Source organism: Lates calcarifer, linkage group LG11, assembly GCF_001640805.2.
Source record: "Lates calcarifer isolate ASB-BC8 linkage group LG11, TLL_Latcal_v3, whole genome shotgun sequence".
NCBI classification, from domain to species: Eukaryota; Metazoa; Chordata; class Actinopteri; family Centropomidae; genus Lates; species Lates calcarifer.
In genome coordinates, this window is record NC_066843.1 from 18,855,130 (window position 1) to 18,877,169 (window position 22,040).

A 22,040-nucleotide genomic window follows, 5' to 3' on the forward strand; every position below is an offset into this window, starting at 1 on the left:
AAACAGCTGCTAAAATTACAGGCCAGAAAAACAAAACAAATGGTGCTAAAAGTTTCTGTAGAGCTTAGGAGAACTGTAGTTGGATGATAATTCTCTGTGAGCTTTGTACTTTGAGTAACCCCTTTCACATAATAATAAATCATTTGATCCATTGTTAATGTAAAACTATTGAGTAGTGCAGCTTTAAAGCTCTCATCGTTTGAGTTGATACTCCCAAACTAGTGCACACAAAGCAGTAACCATGTACCACAGTTGAACTAAAACACAGTAAATTTGGGCTTCTGGGGATCCTGGGTCATTGCTTGGTTTTCCTGTGTTGGTATTCTTGCTTTGATTATAATATTATAACTGTCCACTTGCTGTACATGAACTTGTCCAATGTGGATTTGGTTCTGAGAATTTGTCCCGAGGGGAACTGACACAGTGGGGAATGGTGATAAAATGCTTTTGCCAAAAGTTCACAAGGTCATGCTCTCTGCTCCCTGCAGTAAACACACAGAGTCCTGGTTTGAGTGGCAGGTCGCCATGGTCCCCATGTCAAGGATGGGGCCCGCATCACAGCATTTACCCCCGATTAGTTTCATGGTTACGTACGAATATTTTCAGAATATTTGGCTTGCAGCAAAGTAATGGCACTGCCTCTTGGTGGCTGTGGCGTTGTGTGTTTGCTTTTCCTCGTCCCCCCTGTAGTGCTGGGTTTGATCGTGTCTGCTCCCTAGCTGGTGCCCACTGTACGCTGCTTTCACTCCCCCTCATACCCTCCTCTCCTCTCCTCCTCTACTCTGCCAACAAGTCTCTCTTTCTTTCTCATTCCTTCTTTTATTCTCTCTGCTCACGTCTTTCTTGGCTAGGCAAAACGTTCCCACAGCTCTCACAATCCACCCCCTTCAAGCCCCCCCCCCCCCCTTTATCCCTCTCTCTCTCTCTCTCTCTCTCCTCCTCCTCTTTCTCAGTCTATCACTCTTTCCCTCCCCCCTTCTTCCTCTCTCTCATTCACTTCTTTTTTGTCTTTTTCTTGTCTCCACTTCTCTCCTCTGTCTGCCTTTTCTTCCTATATCCCTCCCCCCTCCTCCTTCTATGTCTCTCTCCCCCTGTTCCCTGGCAGAGACTGGCATCACATGATCCCCATTCCCACTTGTGCCCAGATCCTGCCACACACACACACAGAGAGAGAGAGAGAGAGAGAGAGGGAGAGAAACAGACAGACATGCATACACATATATCACAACATGGTGGAGTACCTCAGGGTGGCTCATGTCTTTCACTCTGAGCTGTGAACTTCAGTGCTATACATTTTATACTCAGTTCTGTTTGCACGAAACTTAATATACACAAATCATCAGTGCAGTTTAAACAAGCCTGCCAGTATAGAAAGTCTGGAATGGACTATGAGTGTTTTATGTCCATGTCGTCAGGCCAGCTGTGACTCTGAGTATTATCAAGCATGTTTCAAGGATGTGATCAGAAACACAGAAAGAGGGGAAAATGGGAGAAAGTTTTTTTTAGGTTGAAATGTCCAAACTTTACATCCAGTATATCCAATATGAAAAGATTTGTGTTGAATATTTGAGGTAAGATTTTTGCAGCCGTTGATATTTTGTTTTTTGGGCAGGAATTTTGACTGAAGCAAGATTTACCAATGAGCCCTGACCCCCCCCCCACAAAGCCATGGCAGTTCTGCTGAAATCTTTCCCACTGCTCTCTCTTCCCCCTGTGAAAGGCAGATTTCTTTAGCATGTGTTGTTGCATCGTGTCCCCGCTGCCAACAAGTGACATCTGCTGGCCAAATGGAGCAACGACACCTCTCCATATGCATTTTCAGTTTAATGTGAACGGTTGGATATGACGGTAGAGACCTTTAAATCAAAGATACAAGGAGGGAAGTCAAAATCATGGAACTTGCTATTACTTTCTGACAGAATAATAATCAAAGCTTTGAACACCAGCCTCGTGTCAGTGGGAGATTTTTACAACTTTCTGTACAGAAAGCACTTTACTACCCTGGAAACATACAGCATAGTAAAAGAGACTTTTCTCTGTCTGTATCTCCCTTTTCCTGCCTCCCTGTCGATCTCTCCCTGTACATCACAGCTCATCAGCATAGGCACAGATAAAAGATAAAAGAAACAGGGCAGAGGGAGAGGGAATGAGGGGAGGAGGAGGGGGGGTTAGTATATGGGCAGCCAGCCAGCTGCCTCCCCCTATCCCCACACCCCTCCATCCTTCTACCCCCTGCCCTCCTCTCTCTCCAATGGTTGATTCCCTTTAGGCCCCTCTCACCCCTTCTCACCCCCCTCTCACCCCCTGGCTCCCCAGCTCTGTGTGGCGTTGGCACAGAGAGGGCGCAGGCGGCACACAGACGGCCACGCAGATGGGCAACGGGCAATGCAGGGCTGCCTCCCCACACCTGCTCCTTGCTGGCACAGGGCTTGGGCCAGGCGGCCACGCAGTGCACACACTCACACACACACACACACACACAAAAAAAAACACAGATGTGCATCTAATGCAGAATTATCTTTCTCAATTTATTGAACTTTCCCACATACTGTATAGACACAGACTTGCGGGGAGCATGCACGTGCAAATACTCCCACGAACCGTTATACATGCTGATGCGCACGCATGCTTATGTGTTTTAATAAAAGAACGCTGTCTCCCTCCCACACTCCGCTGCTCAGCCTGTCAGTCACAGATGTTTACACGCTTATCTCCAACTGTGCCTCAACATGTGCTCTCCAGAAATTTTTGCACATATACACTATCATAAATATATATAAGACACAGTCACACATCCATAGCCACCAAGTGATGTATTTATAGCCTCACACCCACACATTCACACTTCAGCACTACCAGCACAGAAAATACATTTCACAATTAATCACATCGCCCCATGCTGTGCTGTCACATGGAGTTACATGCCAGACATTCACTGAACTACATGGAGATGCACTATTGTCACTTTTACACTGAATGTAGGAACAAAGATTGATTATATAGACTTGGATTGATGTTTCAGTGGATCAGAAAGATGTGAATTTGCAAGCAGACTAGCCTTGAACTGCTATTTTGTTGACACCACCATAGTGCTAGGGGAATTGCCAGAATTTCAAGCTGCTGGTTTAATAGGTAGGGTGTGGATATAGAAGCCAAATAAACTTCCCAGGAAAGTGCCAGAAATAGCTGAAGGGAAAATCCATCCTAAAACAGAAAACCCTGAGTGTTATTCTTTCAATCTTTGAAAGTTCAGTCTTGAAATGAGCTGCTCCATTGACAGTAAATGGGCCCAGAACACAGAGTCATTTTATAAGGGTGCAGGCATTTGTCATTTTAAAACCTGAACATGACATCATGTGCCGACATAAGTCACTCAACAAATTTGAGGCCCCCTTTTTCTTTTCTATTTCCACCAGTGGATGTGGTTGGGTATGTATATCACCCTCATTAAAAAAAAAAAAAAAAAAAACTTTTTGTCCTCCTCCTCCTCCTCCAGCTGACAAAATTCAGATGAGAGACATGTTGATAAAAAAAGTTGATACTTTCATCACCTTTAATTATTGCCATGGGCTCAAAATAGTAAGCTTAATGAGCAGCAAGTTGGTTTTTCAGACTTTTTGCCTCAGGGTTTGCCTCTTAGGCTACATTCAGTCTGCCGTACCTTGCTGGTGTAAGTTGTTAACAATGGATGGACCTTTCAGGGAATACCTGCAGACTCTTAAGTTTGCATATTTTCTTGCTCACTATAATAGAAAGTGCGACAACCAATTTTGCAGTATTTTAGAATTTTGGTTCCTCTTGCAGTGGATCACTGTAAGATTTTATTTTGATTTTCAAATGTCAGATCAAGTTAATTTTTTTTTTTTTTTTGCACCAAATCCTTACAGAAGTTATCATGGAGCAGGTCTATACCATACTCATTACAATAATATTTATGCGACAAAAACATAGATAACTGAATACATTTTAGAACATAAGTAAATTAAAGGGTAATGGCTGAAATGGATGACTCAGTGTGTAGCAGCTGAAACAGCTGTTTCACATGTCTCTATTTGCTCAGCAGGAACACTGTGTAACCACATTGTTCAGCACATCCCCTGTTATCATCTTGTTACACTCCACTGTACATTATCTAATGAAACAAATTCAACCTTTGGAGAAAGTGGCGTGTCCATTTCTCTGAACCTGAAGGTGTCCACTGTGAGCCAGGGTCATTCACAGGGCAGATATACTGTACCATCACTACAGTGCAACAGTGTCCAATAAGAACCACTGGCTTAAAAAACGGGCTCAGAGTGAGCTTTGCATGTAGAAGATTGAAGTACAGGGGTGGTGGGGGGTTGATCAGAGGGCGATGAGTAGTTTTCGAAAACCGGAAAACAAATCCACAAATGAAAACGACGGGGGGGGGGGTGTGATCTGGAGAGGATGAAGGAGGCGGTGGAGGAGGAGGAGAAGAAGAAGGAGATGATGAAGAAAAAAAGGATAAAATGAAGTCCAATAAAAGAGCCGAGTGAACATCTGTGTGGGATAGCCGTGGGGATTAGGAGGGTTTGGAACATTTTAAGCGCATTAAAGATTAAAAAAAAAGGTCAGAATGTTTAGCAACATACTGATAAACCTCTTAAGCGAAACCCAATTGGGGAGGCTGTTTGGTTTCTTTATCCAGAGGCTGGTGGATGGGGGGTGGGGGTGGAAAGAGGGGGTGAGACTGCGCAGCCATATATACTTAAACTGAAACACACTCTTGTGTATATATAAGTCAGTCAGCGCAGATTGCCTGTACGCCCTCCGCTTTACATCCGCCTTCCATCAGCGTGCAGCCATGCATACATGCTACATTATATTTAGTATTCTGTGTATATGTATGTGTGCTGCAATCCACATCAGGGCTACCCCCCATCACATCTGGGTAGAAATGTATAGACACATCACCACAGCTGCATTTCCACATTAACCCAGAGCCTGAGACTGGTACCCGCCACTCCACCAGGAATGAGAGGGTTTGGACCCACACGCCAAAACACCACTACTCATATAGACAAAGTCCGGGCAGCTGAGGAGCAGGGAGGGGGGGCACAGCATGAGAGAGTGAAAGGGAGAGGCCGAGGCGAGACAGAGATGAAGAGGGAGAGAACAGTGGTAGATCTGTCCGCAGCTCTCAAGCAGTTGGAGGAAGAGGCCCCTATCATTTGACTGTGAACTGAACCATGTCTGCGGAGCTATCCTTAAATGACACGGCACGCAGACAGTGGAGGCAGAGAGACAGAGTCAGAGGGGTCACGGGCTGTAGGCTGACAATCAGATCTGTACAGTCGCATGTATTTAAACATGGCTTGTGTCATGTTTGCAGTCAATAGCTGCTACAGTCTTCTGCTGCTGGTGCCTAGCAGCTCCACTTAACAGTCGGAGCACAAAAGCCAAGGGCGTTTCATTAGTGGTTTTGAGTTAGAAGAGATAGTTCTGTGCATTTTTCCTACTACTCTTTTCCTTGCAGATCCTAAGATTCAAACATAGCACTATTTGTTGTAAGAAATCCAGTATCCACTATGGGCCAAGGGCCAAAAACACTGGAACCTACACATCCCATAATGCAACTCAATAGTGTTTCATTCCTGCCCCGTAAATGCACATATCTTTAAAACTCCACATGTATAGTTCGCGATGGAGGCTCTGTGAAGTAATGACAGTAATAATGACATCATCATTTTATGAGACTTTAGAGAGCTAAAGCTTTACACTTGTTTTCACATGCAATAGTTATTTAGTTGTAACTATTCAGGTTCAACTTCAAATTTATTTCATTCCCATTCCGACCATAGCCATTTAATAATACACATATGTAAGAATGGGATTGTGTCCTCACAGGATGATGTGCTATACTAAAACTCTAAACTACTCCTAAATGATTTAAATGCTTCTCACTTCACACATAGCAAGAAAATAAATAAGTATATTTCCCAAAAATGTCAAACTACTCCCTTAAAAATTCTTCTCACACACATAAAATTTTGTTTAATATGTTATTCTTAAAAACAGAAGTCAACAAAATACTGAAAAACACACATTCACATGTATTTGGGTCTTATATGTGTGGCTGACCACTTATGTTCTTTGCCCAGTACGACATGATTTTTTTTCATATCCCCATGTTCCCAGATGTCATTACACTGGTCAGTCTAATGTTATCATTACTCACAGAAATGAAAAAACTACCAAAATGATATAATAAGACCCACACTGTAATAAACTGAAATTACCCTTTAAATCCTCTGCTGCTGTATTACAGTGTGGAGGCTCGCCGTACATTAGTAGTTGGTTGTGCTCAAGCACTTTGCTCTTTGCACAATCATTCATCTGCCATCAGCACTTACACACACACACACACACACACACACACACACACACACATACACACACACACATACACAGATGCCGAATTACACACAAAACTTTAAGATATTTTAGTTACATCTGGGCAGCTGTTGTGTGTATATCTTTCACTCATCTTCGATTCTGTGTCTGCATTTGCATGAATCTGGTCTGAGGTCTTTTTTTTTTATTTATGAGGTGAGTCAAGCAGAGTTGGCAGAGACATTGCTTAAGTTCATTCATATTACCAAATGCATTTGTATGCAACACCTGAATGCAATTTTCCATAGGAATCAGTATGGCAGTTTCTATTTTGAGGAAGATGTTAACACCAACTATGAGAATAACTGATTTATGACAGTGTACATGCTTGACTGACTTCCATCTCATAATCAAGTTTAACAACCAAAGCTGTTATTTTTTATCTCCAGTGTTGAACTGGTGATGTTGATTTTACAGTCTGTCATCAGTCTAAAAACCCCCTTCACTTAGTGCACATTAGATTACAGAGGGCCTATTTGCTCATGTGTGCTTGTGATGCACAAACACTCTAAGCTGTTCAGTAAACTAGCAAAAAGTGTGCAGTGTGCTCTCATATATGAATATGCGCACACTAAATGAGTCCATTAGCACTGGCAATGGCCGCCTGTGTACTGGGCGAATGAGCATGTGTATGTAATTTTATGTTCAAGTGTCTCCAAACGATTTGCACTTGTGTATATGTGCTGTGTGTTGTTTTGTGTCTGTGCAGATGATGAATAGTGTGATTAAGTAAGTGTGACTTTGAGAGTGTGTACATTAGCCTGGGTGTGAGTTATTAGCCTCTGTCTGCATCTGCAGTGTGATAAATGTATAGCCAGTGTTAACTTCTGTGTATACACTGCAGTAGTGACTGTATACTGACCAAGCAACCAAATGAATGCACTGTGTTGGTGTATGTTTTTGTGTGTGTGTGATTAGAGCGATAGCATGGTATATTTGATGGCCTGTGTGTGTCTGTGCTGTATTATCTCAGGCAGGGCGTGTGCAGGGGGCCTTGGGGCGACTGTGCGCAGGAGATAAGGGTGATTCATCTGTGTTTAAACGTGTGTGTTCGCGTGCGCGCGTGTGTGTGTGTGTAAGAGCATGTTTGTGCTTTGGAAGCATGTGTATCCATGTTTGGTGTGTGCACGTGCAGGCATTTGAACCAACACGTTAATAAATATGGTTACATATACCCCAGCCTGAGTGTGTATGCGTGTGAATGTGTGTGTGTGTGTGTATGTGTGTTATAGGTGTGGGCGTGAACACGGGGTTCTGTTGGGATGAGTTGCCTGCTGGCAGTGATTTCTCCCTGCTGGTGGTCTACAGAGCATCAGCAAAAGCAGAGGGATAATAATAATAATACACAACCTATCTATTGTTCACAGTGAGGGTAGAGTATCTCTCATCCTTTTGATGCAGCCCCCCAACCATCCCCGCCCTCCCCACATACACTCACAGCACTTCTGCACAGGCACCTATGGGCACTTATTGTGGACACACACACAACATATTTATATGAATGCTTGCAACTGTGCCAAGCATTGCACACACACAAACCCCTTCATGTACACACATGTGCATGAGGAAATGAAAGTAATTTCATATATAACATATACAAACACACGTGTATATATATTGTATATGCATGCATGGAGTCAGTGCCAGACACACTGAGGAGATCTTGGCTGGCGCAGTTTTTTTATTACTTTATTGGAAAAAGCAGAGCATGGGAATGACATCCAGCAAATGGATTAAAATAAAATAAAACAAAGACCTGACAAAATAACAAATACGTTTCATAATGATTTCCAGAACAGTAGCATTTGTTCTTTTCTATTGCATAGTCAAGAGATGCATCAAGTAGACAAAGACATTTGCTGCAGTCATCAAACATAGTTATCAGTATACACAAATAAAGGTAAACATATATTCAGAAAAAGGATTTCGCAAAAGCAACTAAATATTAACAAAGACACATCTGACTAAATGTTTTGGAGTAGCAGCAGATTTAAAAAATGTGTAATACTGATCTTATGAGAGGTTTACAAAATGAGCTGGGAAAAAATTAATAATAATTAATAAAAAGACAAAGCTACAAAGCTAAGACTTGAACCAAGAGAAGAAAAAGTCAGGAATAAGGAGGGGATGGAATAATAAGAGGATAAGGGGATAAAGCAGCCATGGGATGAATAACAAGGTGTACTGCAAGAATGAAAACCCATTTTTCATTTTTCAAGGGGGTGTAATTGTCCCATTGTGGAGACACACCTGCAGTCGCTCAGTGAGAGCCTCTCAGTAACTTTAACACCATCTGTATTTCATTCACTCAACACTAATGCTTGCTTGTCTATTAGCTTACTTGTAAATAAACATGTCACATTAGCATTCATATTAGCATGCATGTATTTCTTTATCTCCAGAGTATAGTCTTTTGTCTGTGCATTCCCCACAGCAGTAGATGGCCTCACAGATGAGTGTTTTTTGCACTGATTACAAAGAAATTAAGAAACCATGGCAGCACCCCCATCAACACAGAGCTGCTAGTGTGGTCTGATATGGAAAACACAACTGCAGGCACATTCAGAAAGTGTTTTCTAGCTAGAGGACTGCAGTGCTTCTTCCTCTGAGATCCATTGGCAGTTTGAAGCTTGGGTAATAGATAAAGAAAAAAGATTTTGGCAGTGTCTGAAAGTAAAAATCCTGATAAGCCAGACAGAGAAAGGGCTCCTTAAAGCAGGTATAATCAATATTTTATATTTGTTCAAATGACTATGTTTAATGTGACAGCTATCAATCAGAGTGACTTATTGTCAGTGAAAAGGCTTGAAGATCCACTGTACACAACCTACCTAGCATCAATAACAACAAAAAAGGTATTAACTAACATTGAGCCAGATTTCCTCAAGAGCAGGGTGGGGACCAAAGACAGAGTGAATACTGGACTTACATGTGTCAGGTAGCTAAAACACGACTTCATATGATTGCTAATGTTTCTTTGTAGGCACTGGGTGTGTCGTTAGGCAGATGTTTGCTAACATGTTAGTCATAACAGCTTGACTTCACTGTCCCAAGTGACCAAAAGAACTAATTATTACACGTTTAAAGCCTGTATAAGTTGTTCCTAACAATTATTAAAAATAAATTGTCAGCCTTTAGGCGGCACCACACAATCAACAGTCCCCGTTCATGTTGTAGTGTGAGTTCCCAACATGAGAAATCTGAGGTGTCACACACAATAGTCCACAGAAAATGGTGCTTTTCTTCTTTTTTTAAAAAAAACTTTGTACTACATAGTTTCATCTCTTCAGGGCTCTAAAATCCTTCAAATGAAACAATCATTCCAGTCAGAAAGAGTCACAATTAGACATTTCTTCATTTTATGGGTCCACAAGTCAAAAGTGTCCGGAACTAATATTTTAGAAAAAGATCATTTGACTTAAATGACAGTGTACAGTGATCAATAACATTATGCATGTAATTGATATGAATTGCCTCCCTTTAAAAAGACTTGAGCCTTATCACAGCACATCTCATACAGTCGATGATTATGTCCGTCTTTAACAATTTCCAATTAAAAAAAATAAGTTTAGTAGAGAGGTGTCAGACATATTACCTCTAACAACTTTTAGAGATCGTCTCTGCTCACATTTTGCCAAGAAAAGGGAAAAGTTATGAAAGCCGAGTTTGAAAATGTGGTTAATAATGTAACTGCAATGGATTTAACACCTTAAAATGCAGAAAGACTGATATAGTAAAAAGTCAGCCACATTACAGTGTAGCACAGTGGCCACCAGTCTTTTTGGTGCCAAAAATACTTAAACAAAACAACACATTGAGCCCATGCCAGCAGTCTATATTATTATCTTCATTCGAACTAATTGCCAGGCCAAACACATATGCACACACAGGCTTCAACAACCACTCATCATTAGGGACTTTAACTGTTGTGTGCCATCCCTGTTGTCATGACAACTAGGCACCGAATTTTGGCTTGGAGACTGTTACATAGTGGAGATTTTTTCAGAGGCATACAGGTTTAAATGGTTTTTAACGGTTTGTGCTTGTAGTGAAATGCATGATCAGGATTGTCAGGGTTAGCACTAGCGCAATAAGAGAGGCCCCAGGCTTCATTTGCTCTTGGTTCATCTCACAAGATCACCTTATTTGCCTTGAATGATTTCCTTGTTTTCCAGTTTCCATCTTTCCTTATACTTTATGAGTGATTCTGGGATCATCTCTCATTTTTATTTAACTCATACACTCTCTATAACGCACTATTAGTGTAGGCAACACAACACTCGCAGGATTGCAGACAAACATCCCCGTGGTTTTATCTTCACTCCATTAGCATTGCATATCCTCTGTAGGTCTTTTTATCTTTAAGACCATTGGGTCTGTGTGAGAGAGAGTGTGCTTTGCAAGCATGTGTGTGTGTTTTTGTGTGTGTGTGTGTGTGTGTGTGTGGGTGTGCCGTCAGCTAGCAGGAATGCATGGGTACCGCCAAAGCTAAGATGGCTGCCAAGCGCTAAGATGGCTGCCAGGATTCCACAGAGCGACAGCACGAGAGAGAAAGAGAAGCAGAGACAGAACGAGTGTGAGAGGAATTGAGGGAGAAAGACACGAAGATGGGCTCTCACTGCTGTAGAATGAGGGACGAGTGTTGCGAGAAAAAAGAAACTCTGTCCCAGAGTGTTTTCCCTCTTCTTTTTGACCCAGAGTGATGAGGTGATTTTGTTTGTGTCTTTTTGTTTTCTTGGTTTTGGCAATGGACAGGCAGGGTGAATAGTGCAGCAGTTTGCTGGCACGTAGCACACTAATGCCACCCAAGATTAGGACGCTGATTTGGGCTTAGAAGATGTTGAGATTGGGGGGCCTAGTACTGACTGCAAGGGGGCCACGTTCTGGCTGGGGACACTTGGCCCAGGACGGCCTTAAAGCTTCAGTGCTGTGGGGTAATTGGCCTGAATGGTATATATGATACAACCATAAAACTCTACAGGGCTGCATTACACATCTGAAGAAGAATGGCAGCCAGCGGGCCAAACAAAACTAGCTGAAGCAGGCAGCTCTCTGCCTGACTGCCCCTATAGATGTTAAGGTAAACACACACAGGAGATGCTATCCAAACAATGCCTAGAACCCCAAAACGTACATTTTACAAGTACACCTCAACTTACAAGTCAATAGTGGGAAAGCTGAGCTTTCTTGGGAATAGTTTACTCAACTTGCAGTGTCAAAGACCTTTACTGAAATATGATGTCTGTGTGTGTGTTTGTGGGATTTTGAGTCCCTCATAGAAAGGTGTAGAGAAAGAGAAAAGTGGTTTTGTTGAAGTATATACACACTGGAGATACAATGGAAACAATGCTTAGAACTCAGAAGTGTATATATTTTAATTATCCTTCAACTCAAAAGCTGATGTTGGGACCTCTGAGACTTTACCCGATCTACACCGTCTAAGACCTTAAATAGTGTGTGTACATTTGACTGGGTGGGAGTCCACAAAAGAAAGTAGGTCTGTGAGCAAAAAAACAAGTAAAAAAGACACTTCAAACTGAATTCTTCTCTGACGCCGCCTCTAGTAAGTTGGAAAAGTGATTTCCCCACCATGACAGACTCCAGAAGTAAGGACATTAACCTTATGATTGCCATTTTACGACTTTCAACTGAAGCTCAACCTGAGCAGAAATATGTACTCATCTTTAATCTCAGCCCTGTGTCTGTCTCTCCTCAGTGGAAAGAATGAAAGAAGGCGCCATTTCCCATCCAGTTTCTGAAAAGTTCCCTCTGATGTTAACCTGCCCCCTCACTTTGAGTAGTGTCCAGACATCTGTCCACCTGACTGACCATCTCTATTTCTCTTTTTTTTCTGTCTTTCAGAACAATCAGGACAATCAGACAACTCAAACCAGCAAGGAGACACAGACGTCAAACCCCCACCAAATGGTAAGTTAATAAATATGTTTCCCAGAGACACAACCATGCATAAAAATATTTGACATATCTGTGCCTACATGCAGTCACATCTATACAAATGTTAACACACATGCACGTATAGTATCTACACACTCCCCTTACATACAGGCCTCTCTGTGAGTGAGTGTGTCCCAGCAGAGTTAGGTCTAAGTTTATTATGGTAAAGAGAGCTGATGGTACTGTAGCGTGGGGGTTGTGCTGGGATTGTGGCGGGCCACTCATAAATCACACTGACGTTATTGGAAGATGGGAACCACATGGCCGCTGCCGAGCTGAGCACTGACCTCATGCGCTGTCCCCGCTGTGGTTAACCCTGGACAGGGATGGAGTGAAGGAGAGGGAGGGATGGAGAACAGGAGGAAAATGGGGGGAGTGAAAAGAAAATGTGAGGTGAGGGGGTGAAGAGAACAGGGAGGAGAGAAGTGATGGACAGATGGAGAGAGGGATGAAATGAAGGAGGGAGGAAGGGTGTGGATTAAAAACTCACTCAGCCCTGGAGCTTCGGACATCCTTCATGCACACACCACATAGTTCTGGATATTAGGGATATGGAAATTATAGAGCACTCATTAACAAACTTTACTTGGAGAGGCTAAAAAACTGACCTTAACAAAGTAAATTCAATTAAATTAAAACAAACAAACATGTTAGCAAACATTTTGTAACATTGTACAGAGGGCTTTTAGAGCTTTTTTCACTGAAAACAGCTTCCTGCTGCTGCAATAACTGACACTGATGAGAACAATGAGAGTGAATCAAAACAACAAAGTAGGAGGCCAGAAAACTAAAACAAGATAAAAGTGCACTCACCTTGGGCTCCAAATGCAGTGCTTAAGCTTATCTGACTAAACTGTTAGCTTCTTTACAACCTGTCTTATTGTCTTGTGTTTCTTGCCCAAAACACGCCAATCTTCTTGTAGCAATGTCACCACGTTCCCTGCGATCTCAGCAAGTGCTTTGTGATCTCACTCAATGAAATCAGTTAATTTATAAAAGAATGTTGTCTTCATCAGTGTCACAGTCCTGCAGTATAGCTGCCTTTTAAAGATCAAAGACACAGTCAATTTTAAAGATGCTATATGTAAGTTTTTGCTATCGCTACATAGCCAATGTTAGTATAACAGCTGTTTACTTACCAAGAGCTTCAGCCGTTGTTGCGTTTACATGACAAGAAGTTAGAATACCCCATCTTGGCAGTGCTACTTTCTCACTGTCACAAAGTGATATTTCAAGACGGGATGAGCCAGGGCTAGCTGGTTAGCATGATAACTTCAGTCAACAAAAAGAAGTGATAGAACTAGAAGCAAAACATTAAAATTCCTTTCCATAGCTAGAATGAAGTTTGATGCTGAGCTCACAATATTTCTTCTTTCAATAACAATTTTAATGCTGTAGGTGGCTATATAACGATAGCAAAAACCTAGCACCTTTAATTAGTATTTACTACGTAACAATCAATGAACACCCAGCACTGGAACAAGACAGAGCGTGAATGAAGTTGTTTCTGTTTCTGTTTCACAGAGTGCTTCTTTGTCATCAAAGATGTAAAACCAACACCCATGTTGTAATAAAACAGACTTGTCCTTTTAAGTTTTAGGTTAAAGTATCAATGGACTCAAAGGAAGGTTCTTATAAGGATAGAAGCAGATAGGTTTTTGTATGCATCACTGCTCAAATATCAGCTATTATGCATAGTTACACTCCTACATATGTTCTTTGATTTGCATGTGCATGATATATACACCAAGTTAATGATACACGATGCATAATACATCATATACCCATCTCCTGTCTATGTGGAGATCATACTGCCTTGTTGGATCTGATTGGTTGTGTGTGTTGTGAACAAAATGAACATGTCCAAACCAAAGGCCTGTTGTATCTTATAGAAAACACATGGCTCCACTGGATGACACTGGCAGTGTGTTGAGCTTTGCCATATGTTTTTCAGTTCCCTCTGTGTGTGTGTGTACACTGATGATTGCGTCTTATGTGTATATCTATGTGTGCGCCTCTAATTTCATGCGTGTTTGTTATATGCATCTACCCCGCAGTCCACTCTCACACACTTTTCTTTCTCTCTCTCTTTCACCCAGGCCACTTGAGTTTCCAGGACTGCTTTGTGACTTCAGGGGTGTGGAACGTAGCTGAGCTGGTCCGTGTGTCACAGAGTGAGTCACAGTTATAATTTCTCCTGTCAGTCTCTAGACAACACACTCTCCCCGTCATCCCCACTACACTTCATACAGTCACTTTGTTATAACACCTTCAACAGCAGTGAATATGACTAGTAGCATCCCTCATGCACCAAGTGGCATCTCTTTTTTCTTTGAGAATTTAAAAAGATAAATTACTGTTGAAAGTATAAGGCTGGTGATATTCTATATTTTTCTTACCAGTAACAACAATGAATTGATTCTAATAACAATTATTGCCTGTGTATCCAAATCCAGATATAGCTTATTCCTCCATCATTGTCCAAAACTATTAAAAACACGCTACACCATTTGTTACCATGAAAACAAACATTGTAGTCAATTTTGACCCAATTCCACATGCACCGTCCTGCAGCTGGGAATACTCACTAGAGCACCAAATGTGTGTTAATCCACAGTTGAAAATAGTCCCCCAAAAATGTGCAATTTATTCCTGCTTTATAATGTTTGCTAATAACTACAGTGACCCACAGTTTTATTAAATAACTAAGGCTAAAAAAAAATGGACTTTATCGTTAGAATATCCACTGTGTAAGTGAAAGGTTACTCCATAAAAGGACAGAGACATTGTTCCATTCCCAGGCTTTTAGTTTGGCTTTAAAGCCATCATCAGTCTGGTGTCAGTAATTAACAGCTAATAAATACCAGGACACCAAACCGCTCCTGATGATAGTTGTGAGGTAAAACTGAGAGCTTCAAACTAGAACAACACCTCTTTCCTTTTTTTGAGTAACCTTACTCTTACATTGAACAATGGACTACGGCATATTTAGTTGTGGCTTTTTATCACTTATATCCCTAGAACTATGCTAAAATAAGAAGTAATAAAACACCAGCCTTATCCTTTCAGGAAACAAAACTGTGATTATTTACAGTACATAGCTGCAAATTTTCTGATATTATTCTCTGTAATGTGTTTGTGTTTGTGTGTGCATTCCTCAGCCCCAGTGGCTACAGCGACCGGCCCCAACTTCTCTCTGGCCGACCTGGACAGCCCTGGATACTATAACATCAACCAGGTGACCCTGGGACGGCGCTCCATCACCTCCACCCCCTCCACCAGGTACACACACAAACACCCATGCTCAAAGTTTTTCTGTACTAATATTCTTCATTTCTTGATTCTCTAACCTCTTAAGTCTTTATGCTTAACTTGCTCTGCTTTTTGATTGTGGTCTTTCTTTCCCTTTTTCCCCCCTTTTTTCCTCCTTCACCACTAATCCTTCTCATTCCCTCTCACTTTTCCCACCAATCTGTCTGTCACACTGTCTGTGTTTGTGTCTTTTGTCTCTGTTTTTCCCCTTTGCTCTCTCTGTCGTCCTCTCCCGCTCATCTTACGCTGCAGGACTGAAATGGAGCTTTATGCAAGTCTCCCACGGAGGTAGTTACACTCATTACAGAATATCTCCCTTGATACTAATGTAACACAGACCCCTGCATCACACTCGCACAAAAGCCACACACGCATGCTGTCACACAGATATGCACACAAGAGCACACATATTTAAACATTTTGGATAGCTGTACATTCACAACCCCCTTTTATTTTATTGGTCACAGATGTATGAGTCTATAAGAATCTGCAAACACACACAGGAATGCATTCCAGCATCACCATGCACTCTTTTCTGTGCTTGGTTTCTAGCGCAACACTACTTTAGGCCAATATGGATACAGCATGTTGAATAAATTCTGGCCTCATGTTTGTCTTGCTGTCTCCAGTTGTGTTGCTTTGTCCCCCCGAGCTAAAACCTAATATGAAAACAAAACATTGAAGGGAAACCTTGACATTTAAAATTTTTGTTACGCTTGATTTCATGCAGACACACGGCAGACTCCAAGGGAAATAAGCACTCACATTTATCCTCACATGTCCCTCAAATGCTATGTGTGCATTCATTAGAGTCCCAAATAACCATTAGTACTGCATGTTAGTTTTGATGAGAATCCTAGGCTAACAAGTTCAAGAAAAATTGGAAAAAAACAAACAGATCAAGACCAAAATAAAAAGACATCCCTCAAATGCCTTTCTAATCTTCTAAAATAAAACAAACTGCCTCCTCTCTTCTTTTTCTCTCAGCTCCAACAAGCGCAAGTCCATTGACGACAGTGAGATGGAGAGCCCGGTGGACGATGTCTTCTACTCAGGCCGTTCCCCGGCGGCTGGCAGCAGCTCTCAGTCCAGCGGTTGGCCTAATGATGTGGATGCAGGTAGTCCCACCGCAACCTCCCCATCAGATTCTGCACGCATTCCAGATGCCTCTCTAGAAGCTGGGCAAAGGTCCACATCAATTCAGATGCAAAAACCTTGAAGTTAATGCCTTGATTGAGACTGCAACAGAAGCAGCTCCTCCAGTGTTTTTCATAAGGCTTACACTGGCTTTACATTGAATTTTAAAGCCCCTGGAAACTTGTTTTTTCTCTCTGACCATATGAACTAGTTTGACATTTTGGAAAATACACATATTTGTTTTCCTTGTTGAGAGATCAATACCACTCTCATGTCTGTGCAGTACATACAAAGCTACAGTAGCCCACTGCAGAAGACAGATAGCTTAGCATAAAGACTGGGAACAGGAGGAAACAGCTAGCCTGGCTCTGTCTAAAGGTAACAAAATCTGCCTACCAACACCTTTAAAGCACACTAACCAACACATAATATGTAGTTTGTTACATTTTTTACCAAGGTAAAAGCAACATACTCACTTCACCTCAGTTTTTGTACAAATTAAACAAAAAAGATATAATCCTTGATTAATGGGGTTTAGAGGTGTTAGTAGATAGATGTTGTTACCTTTGGACGGAGCTAGGCTAGCCCATTGCCCCCTATCTCCAGTCTTTGTGCTAAGATAAGCTAACCAGCTACTGGCTGTAGTTTTGTATTGATCTAACTCTCAGCAAGGAAACAAACAAGTGTATTTCCAAGAATCTTGAACTATTCCTCCAAATATTCATGACTCAATAGATGTAGTTTAAAAGGAAAGCCATCCTTAGTTATCATCTATCAATAGTTTAATAGTGGAAAAAAATCCATCCACTTATCCAGTGTTGCCAACTGTTTTTAATAAAAAGTAAAAAAGTCTGCTCCACAACTTTGGTAGATGTGTATATGATTACGTGACACATTCATTTGCATATTTATGACATCATTGTGAAACAACTGAGTTACGAACAATTTATTCTAAAATATAAAAAAATGATGTCAGGCTACTTAAACTTAAACTTAAACAACTCTAACCAGCTTAATCATAAGCTATTACTATTTTTCTAGCTGCTATAATCTAGAATCTACTACTTTACATTTGATGTAGTCTGTGGCCATATCAGAAATAGATCACTGGAATACACTCACTCTAGGAAACTCTGTTTACTTTGAGGGAAAAAAAAACAGCCAAAACTAGCCAAATTAAATCATTTAGAACAAAAACAGAGGAGAAGCAGTGCCCTGGACAAACAACAGGGATCAGTGATTAGACGTGAGGTATGTACATTCATGGCTCATTTACGTTTCTGGCAGGCTGCTCATTGGTTGACTTGACATGATGCTGTTCTCCTACTTATTGAAGCAGAACACAGTCAGTCTCCTCTAGAGAGCCACAGCCACATGAGAGCACATTAACTTAGAAATATTGGCGACTCTCCTTAGACTTAGACTTAGACTAGACTTTATTGATCCCTCCTCCAGGGAAAGGAGTTAAGGTCAGCCCAAAAAGTTGCTAGATTTGTCGCCAGGTGCTTTTTCCAAAAAAAAAAAAAAAGTAAGTTTGTAATGCTGAGCTTAGCTATTTCATCCTTGCTTTGTGGGTGTGTTTTGTCCAGTTTTGACTGACATAACCAAACAACCCTTCAACTGACATTAGATTTTGATTCAAATGTCGCTCAGTTCTGATTGGTGCATTAAAGTATGTGCCCATCACTTCAAGCAAATACAAAAATATAAATCTAGGAATCGCTCATGTCAAATACCCAAACATTCTGGAGGACAACTGTGTGTCCATGTAGGGCCCCATCACTCATTGTAACAAGCTGATTGAGAAGATATGTTTTCAGGGACTTTAATACAAATATTTTCAGGTGTTAATTTCTGACTTGAAATGGACCAGAAGCCAAAGCTCACCTCTTTCCACCATCTCCTCTTTCCACCAACACAGCCCTTGTTTATGTGCTGTGTTGATCCCTCTCTTCATCACATGACCCCCCCTCATCATCCCCACTCTCTTTCTCACTTTCTTCCATTCACAACTTCTATTCCACTTATAACCTTGTACCTAATAAGAACCCACCCCCACCAAGCAAAACAGGCCTGCCTGAGGTTGAGGCATGTCATTTTGCCGCAGCCAGGTTATAGTGCGCTTTCTCACACACAGCAGGGACTTAAAGGACCAGTTTACCCAAAACCCATACCCAAAACCCATAAAAATCTATTTTCAGTAACTCCTAGTGGTTTGACTGTGCAGATAATGAGTGAGTTTTATTTGCAAAGGTTTTGACATATCCACCACTGAAACCTCATACCACCACCCCAATACAGTGGAGGTGAATGAAATATCATTTGTTGTGTAACATGACATTTGAAAAACTCTTTGTCTAGAAACAAAGCAATGACCCAGTTTCTGAGGATAATTTTCATTGGGGACTATTTTCAAACCAAAAAAAAGAAAGAAAATTGTAAAATCTATGCTGGTGAGGTCTGTGGATTATCCAGAGAGGCCAGGACATTGTTTCTCAAATGACACATTACTGTTGCGTTTTTCCAGTATAACTTTTTACATGAGCGCCACACCTCCGGTCTTATGGCAGAATTCTCACCGACGGTATCTCAAAACCTTAGCAAATAAAACCAGAGCCATCTGCATGCATACTAGTGTAAAAACTGTGCTGTAGGTGTTCTTGGTGAACTGACCCTTTAATCAGACCACAAACTCAGCACATTGAACTATTAACCTAGTGTTTGTTGTCTGAGTTGGCAGTGAGAAGAGTAGAAGACATGATATAGTTTGTTCAATTAGTTCTAATGGCATAAGCACAACCATTCATTTAGTTTAACTCCAGGAATATGTTTGTGTGTGTGGTGTGTGTGTGTGTGTGTGTGTGTGTGTGTGTGTGTGTGTCTGTCTGTGTGTGGGTGGGTGTGTTATGTTGGAGACATGTAGATATAACATTACACAGAAAACATTCAAAATCTATACAGACTTTTGTTTGTACAAATGTCTGTCCCCTTCTGTGTTTTATTTGGTTTATTAGATTTTTGAGAACATTCTAAGCAGGGCCATTAAGTAAAGACATGACAGGGTAGCATAATGGTATGTTTACTGTATATGTTCTTTGCCAAATCATATTTTAGCTATAGCTAGACATTTTGGGAAATGAGTTCATTCGCTTTCTTGTTGAGAGTTAGATGAGAAAATCAATACCACTCACAAGTCTGTACTGTAAAAAAGAAGCTACAGCTAGGAGCCACTTAGCTTAGCTTAGTACAAAGACTTCATGCAGGGAGAAGGAGCTAACTTTAAACTACAAAATGTCAATTTTATGTTTCACTTATACTTTTCATATGGATAAAACAAATAAAATATAACATGTTGATCAGTGAACTTAAAACATGTTGGTAGGTGGGGTTTTGTTACCTTACTACTTATGCTTGCTTTTGTACAGATTAAACTAACAAGACCTACATTAGTGAGTTTTAGATCTGCTCGTTAGGAGATTTTGTTGCCATTAAATTGAGCCAAGCTATCAGTTTCAATCTTTGTACTAAGTTAATCTAGCTGCTAGCTCCAACTACATATTTACAGATGTGAGAGTGGTATCAATCTTCTCATCTCTCTTCAAGAAAGCAAAAAAGCATATTTCCTAAAATGTCAGACTATTCCTTTTACATTATTCCTTAGGCGCTTTCTGAGTTTTGCCATCCAAATCCCTGTGTGTTGTCCTCTTGAGTATTGCAGCAGAACAGCACCAGTGTAGCCATCCCATTTACTTCTTAAATCATAACCATTCACCCTTTGGCTTACAGCACTTTTAACCACTATGATGGGTAAGACGTTAAAATGTATTTACAATAGACTTCATGTATATCTCTTGGGTGTAGTATTTGACTTTGGGGATTCTGTTAAATTGCTCCATTTTCATGTATTCTCCAATTTATAACCGTCACTCCCACTCACATGCTGCCATTTTAATACTGCCAGAAGTAATGATGTAACTATTTAATAGACACTTGCTGCACTCTATAACATTAAAATCCCCTATTGCCCATTATCTAACCACCACTCTTTCTCTCTCTCATTCTTTCCATCTCCTTCTCTCTCTGTCTCTGTCTTTTTCTCTCCTCCCCTCTTCCATTGTTAACTCTTCCCTTCTCCCCTGTTTGGCCTTTCAGTGCAGCACCATTTGGCCAGTGTGCAGGAGAGGAAGATTAAGCATGAGAGCGATGGAGTGCAGTTTCCTTACCATGGTTAGAACAACATTAAACATTATACTGTGTATACATGTATACATGCTCTACTTCAGCTCACACCACCCTCAACCTATGTACATCTCTCTCTCTGTCCTTTTATTCAAGTCTGTTTGCACTTCCTGTGAGCTCTCTGAGCTGTTCTGCATTTTCCATTCCTCCTCTCCTCTCCTCTCCTCTTCTCTTCTCTTCTCTTCTCTTCTCTTCTCTTCTCTTCTCTTCTCTTCTCTTCTCTTCTCTCCTCTTCTCTCCTCTTCTCTCCATCCCTCTCTTGTGTCTTGTTCTCTGGCTATGCTGCCGCTGGGTGGGGTTGTGTTTCTACCAGATGTCTGCTGTTGTCCATTGTGGGTTTACCAAAGCCTTTTGGTAGCCCAGTAGCTCCATAACATCCACTGCCTGTCTGCCTCAAAGATGTTGTTGTAAATCTGTGAACAAAATCAGACAACTAGGAGGATAAAGACATCCCTAGTGCATTCAAAACATCCTCAATACTTGTACACTGATGTACACTGCCTGACTAACAATACACTATATTCTAAGTGTGTAATTAAGTGCATTATCATATCCAAAAATCACATTGTTGTGAATTTGTCAGCAACATTCAGCTAAGTGCTTTGGGTGTTGTAATTTTGTTGTCGAGCCCTAAGAGAGAAAGCAAGCGATGAAAGACACAGTGAAGGGAGGGGTTGGGGTGGATGAGGGTTTGTTGAGTAGCAGTGCTAGCTGCTTCATCCAGCCGGTTGTTTTGACGGAGCTGTTGAGTGGTGTCCCACCTGCCATAGGCCTGACTCAACCGTCTCTGGAAGACAGTGCAGGAAAAACAACATAAGACCCAAACAAACACGACTAAAGGCACTCAGGTGTGTCATCAGCGCACAAGGCACCTTCTGTCTCCGAGACATGCTTACTCACTAACACGCACATTTACAAATGGCACGCAGACGCGCCGCACACACACACAAAACTAAATTTAAGCACACCCTTTCTCTGATTTA

General features: G+C 41.3%; 1 protein-coding gene across 18 annotated transcripts in view; it reads left to right on the forward strand.

Moving 5' to 3' along the window:
* nfixb (nuclear factor I/Xb) overlaps positions 1-22,040 on the forward strand; it is a 140,723-nt gene that overhangs the window by 96,671 nt on the left and 22,012 nt on the right. For 10 of the 18 annotated variants that reach the window (XM_018698570.2, XM_018698572.2, XM_018698580.2 and 7 more), the window contains 6 exons: positions 12,277-12,342; positions 14,469-14,543; positions 15,531-15,651; positions 15,934-15,969; positions 16,669-16,799; positions 20,971-21,045. In XM_018698570.2, coding sequence (XP_018554086.1) covers positions 12,277-12,342; positions 14,469-14,543; positions 15,531-15,651; positions 15,934-15,969; positions 16,669-16,799; positions 20,971-21,045 — 504 coding nt within the window. The remainder of the gene's footprint in view (positions 1-12,276; positions 12,343-14,468; positions 14,544-15,530; positions 15,652-15,933; positions 15,970-16,668; positions 16,800-20,970; positions 21,046-22,040) is intronic. The other 8 variants (XM_018698576.2, XM_018698584.2, XM_018698569.2 and 5 more) reach the window with 3 other exon arrangements.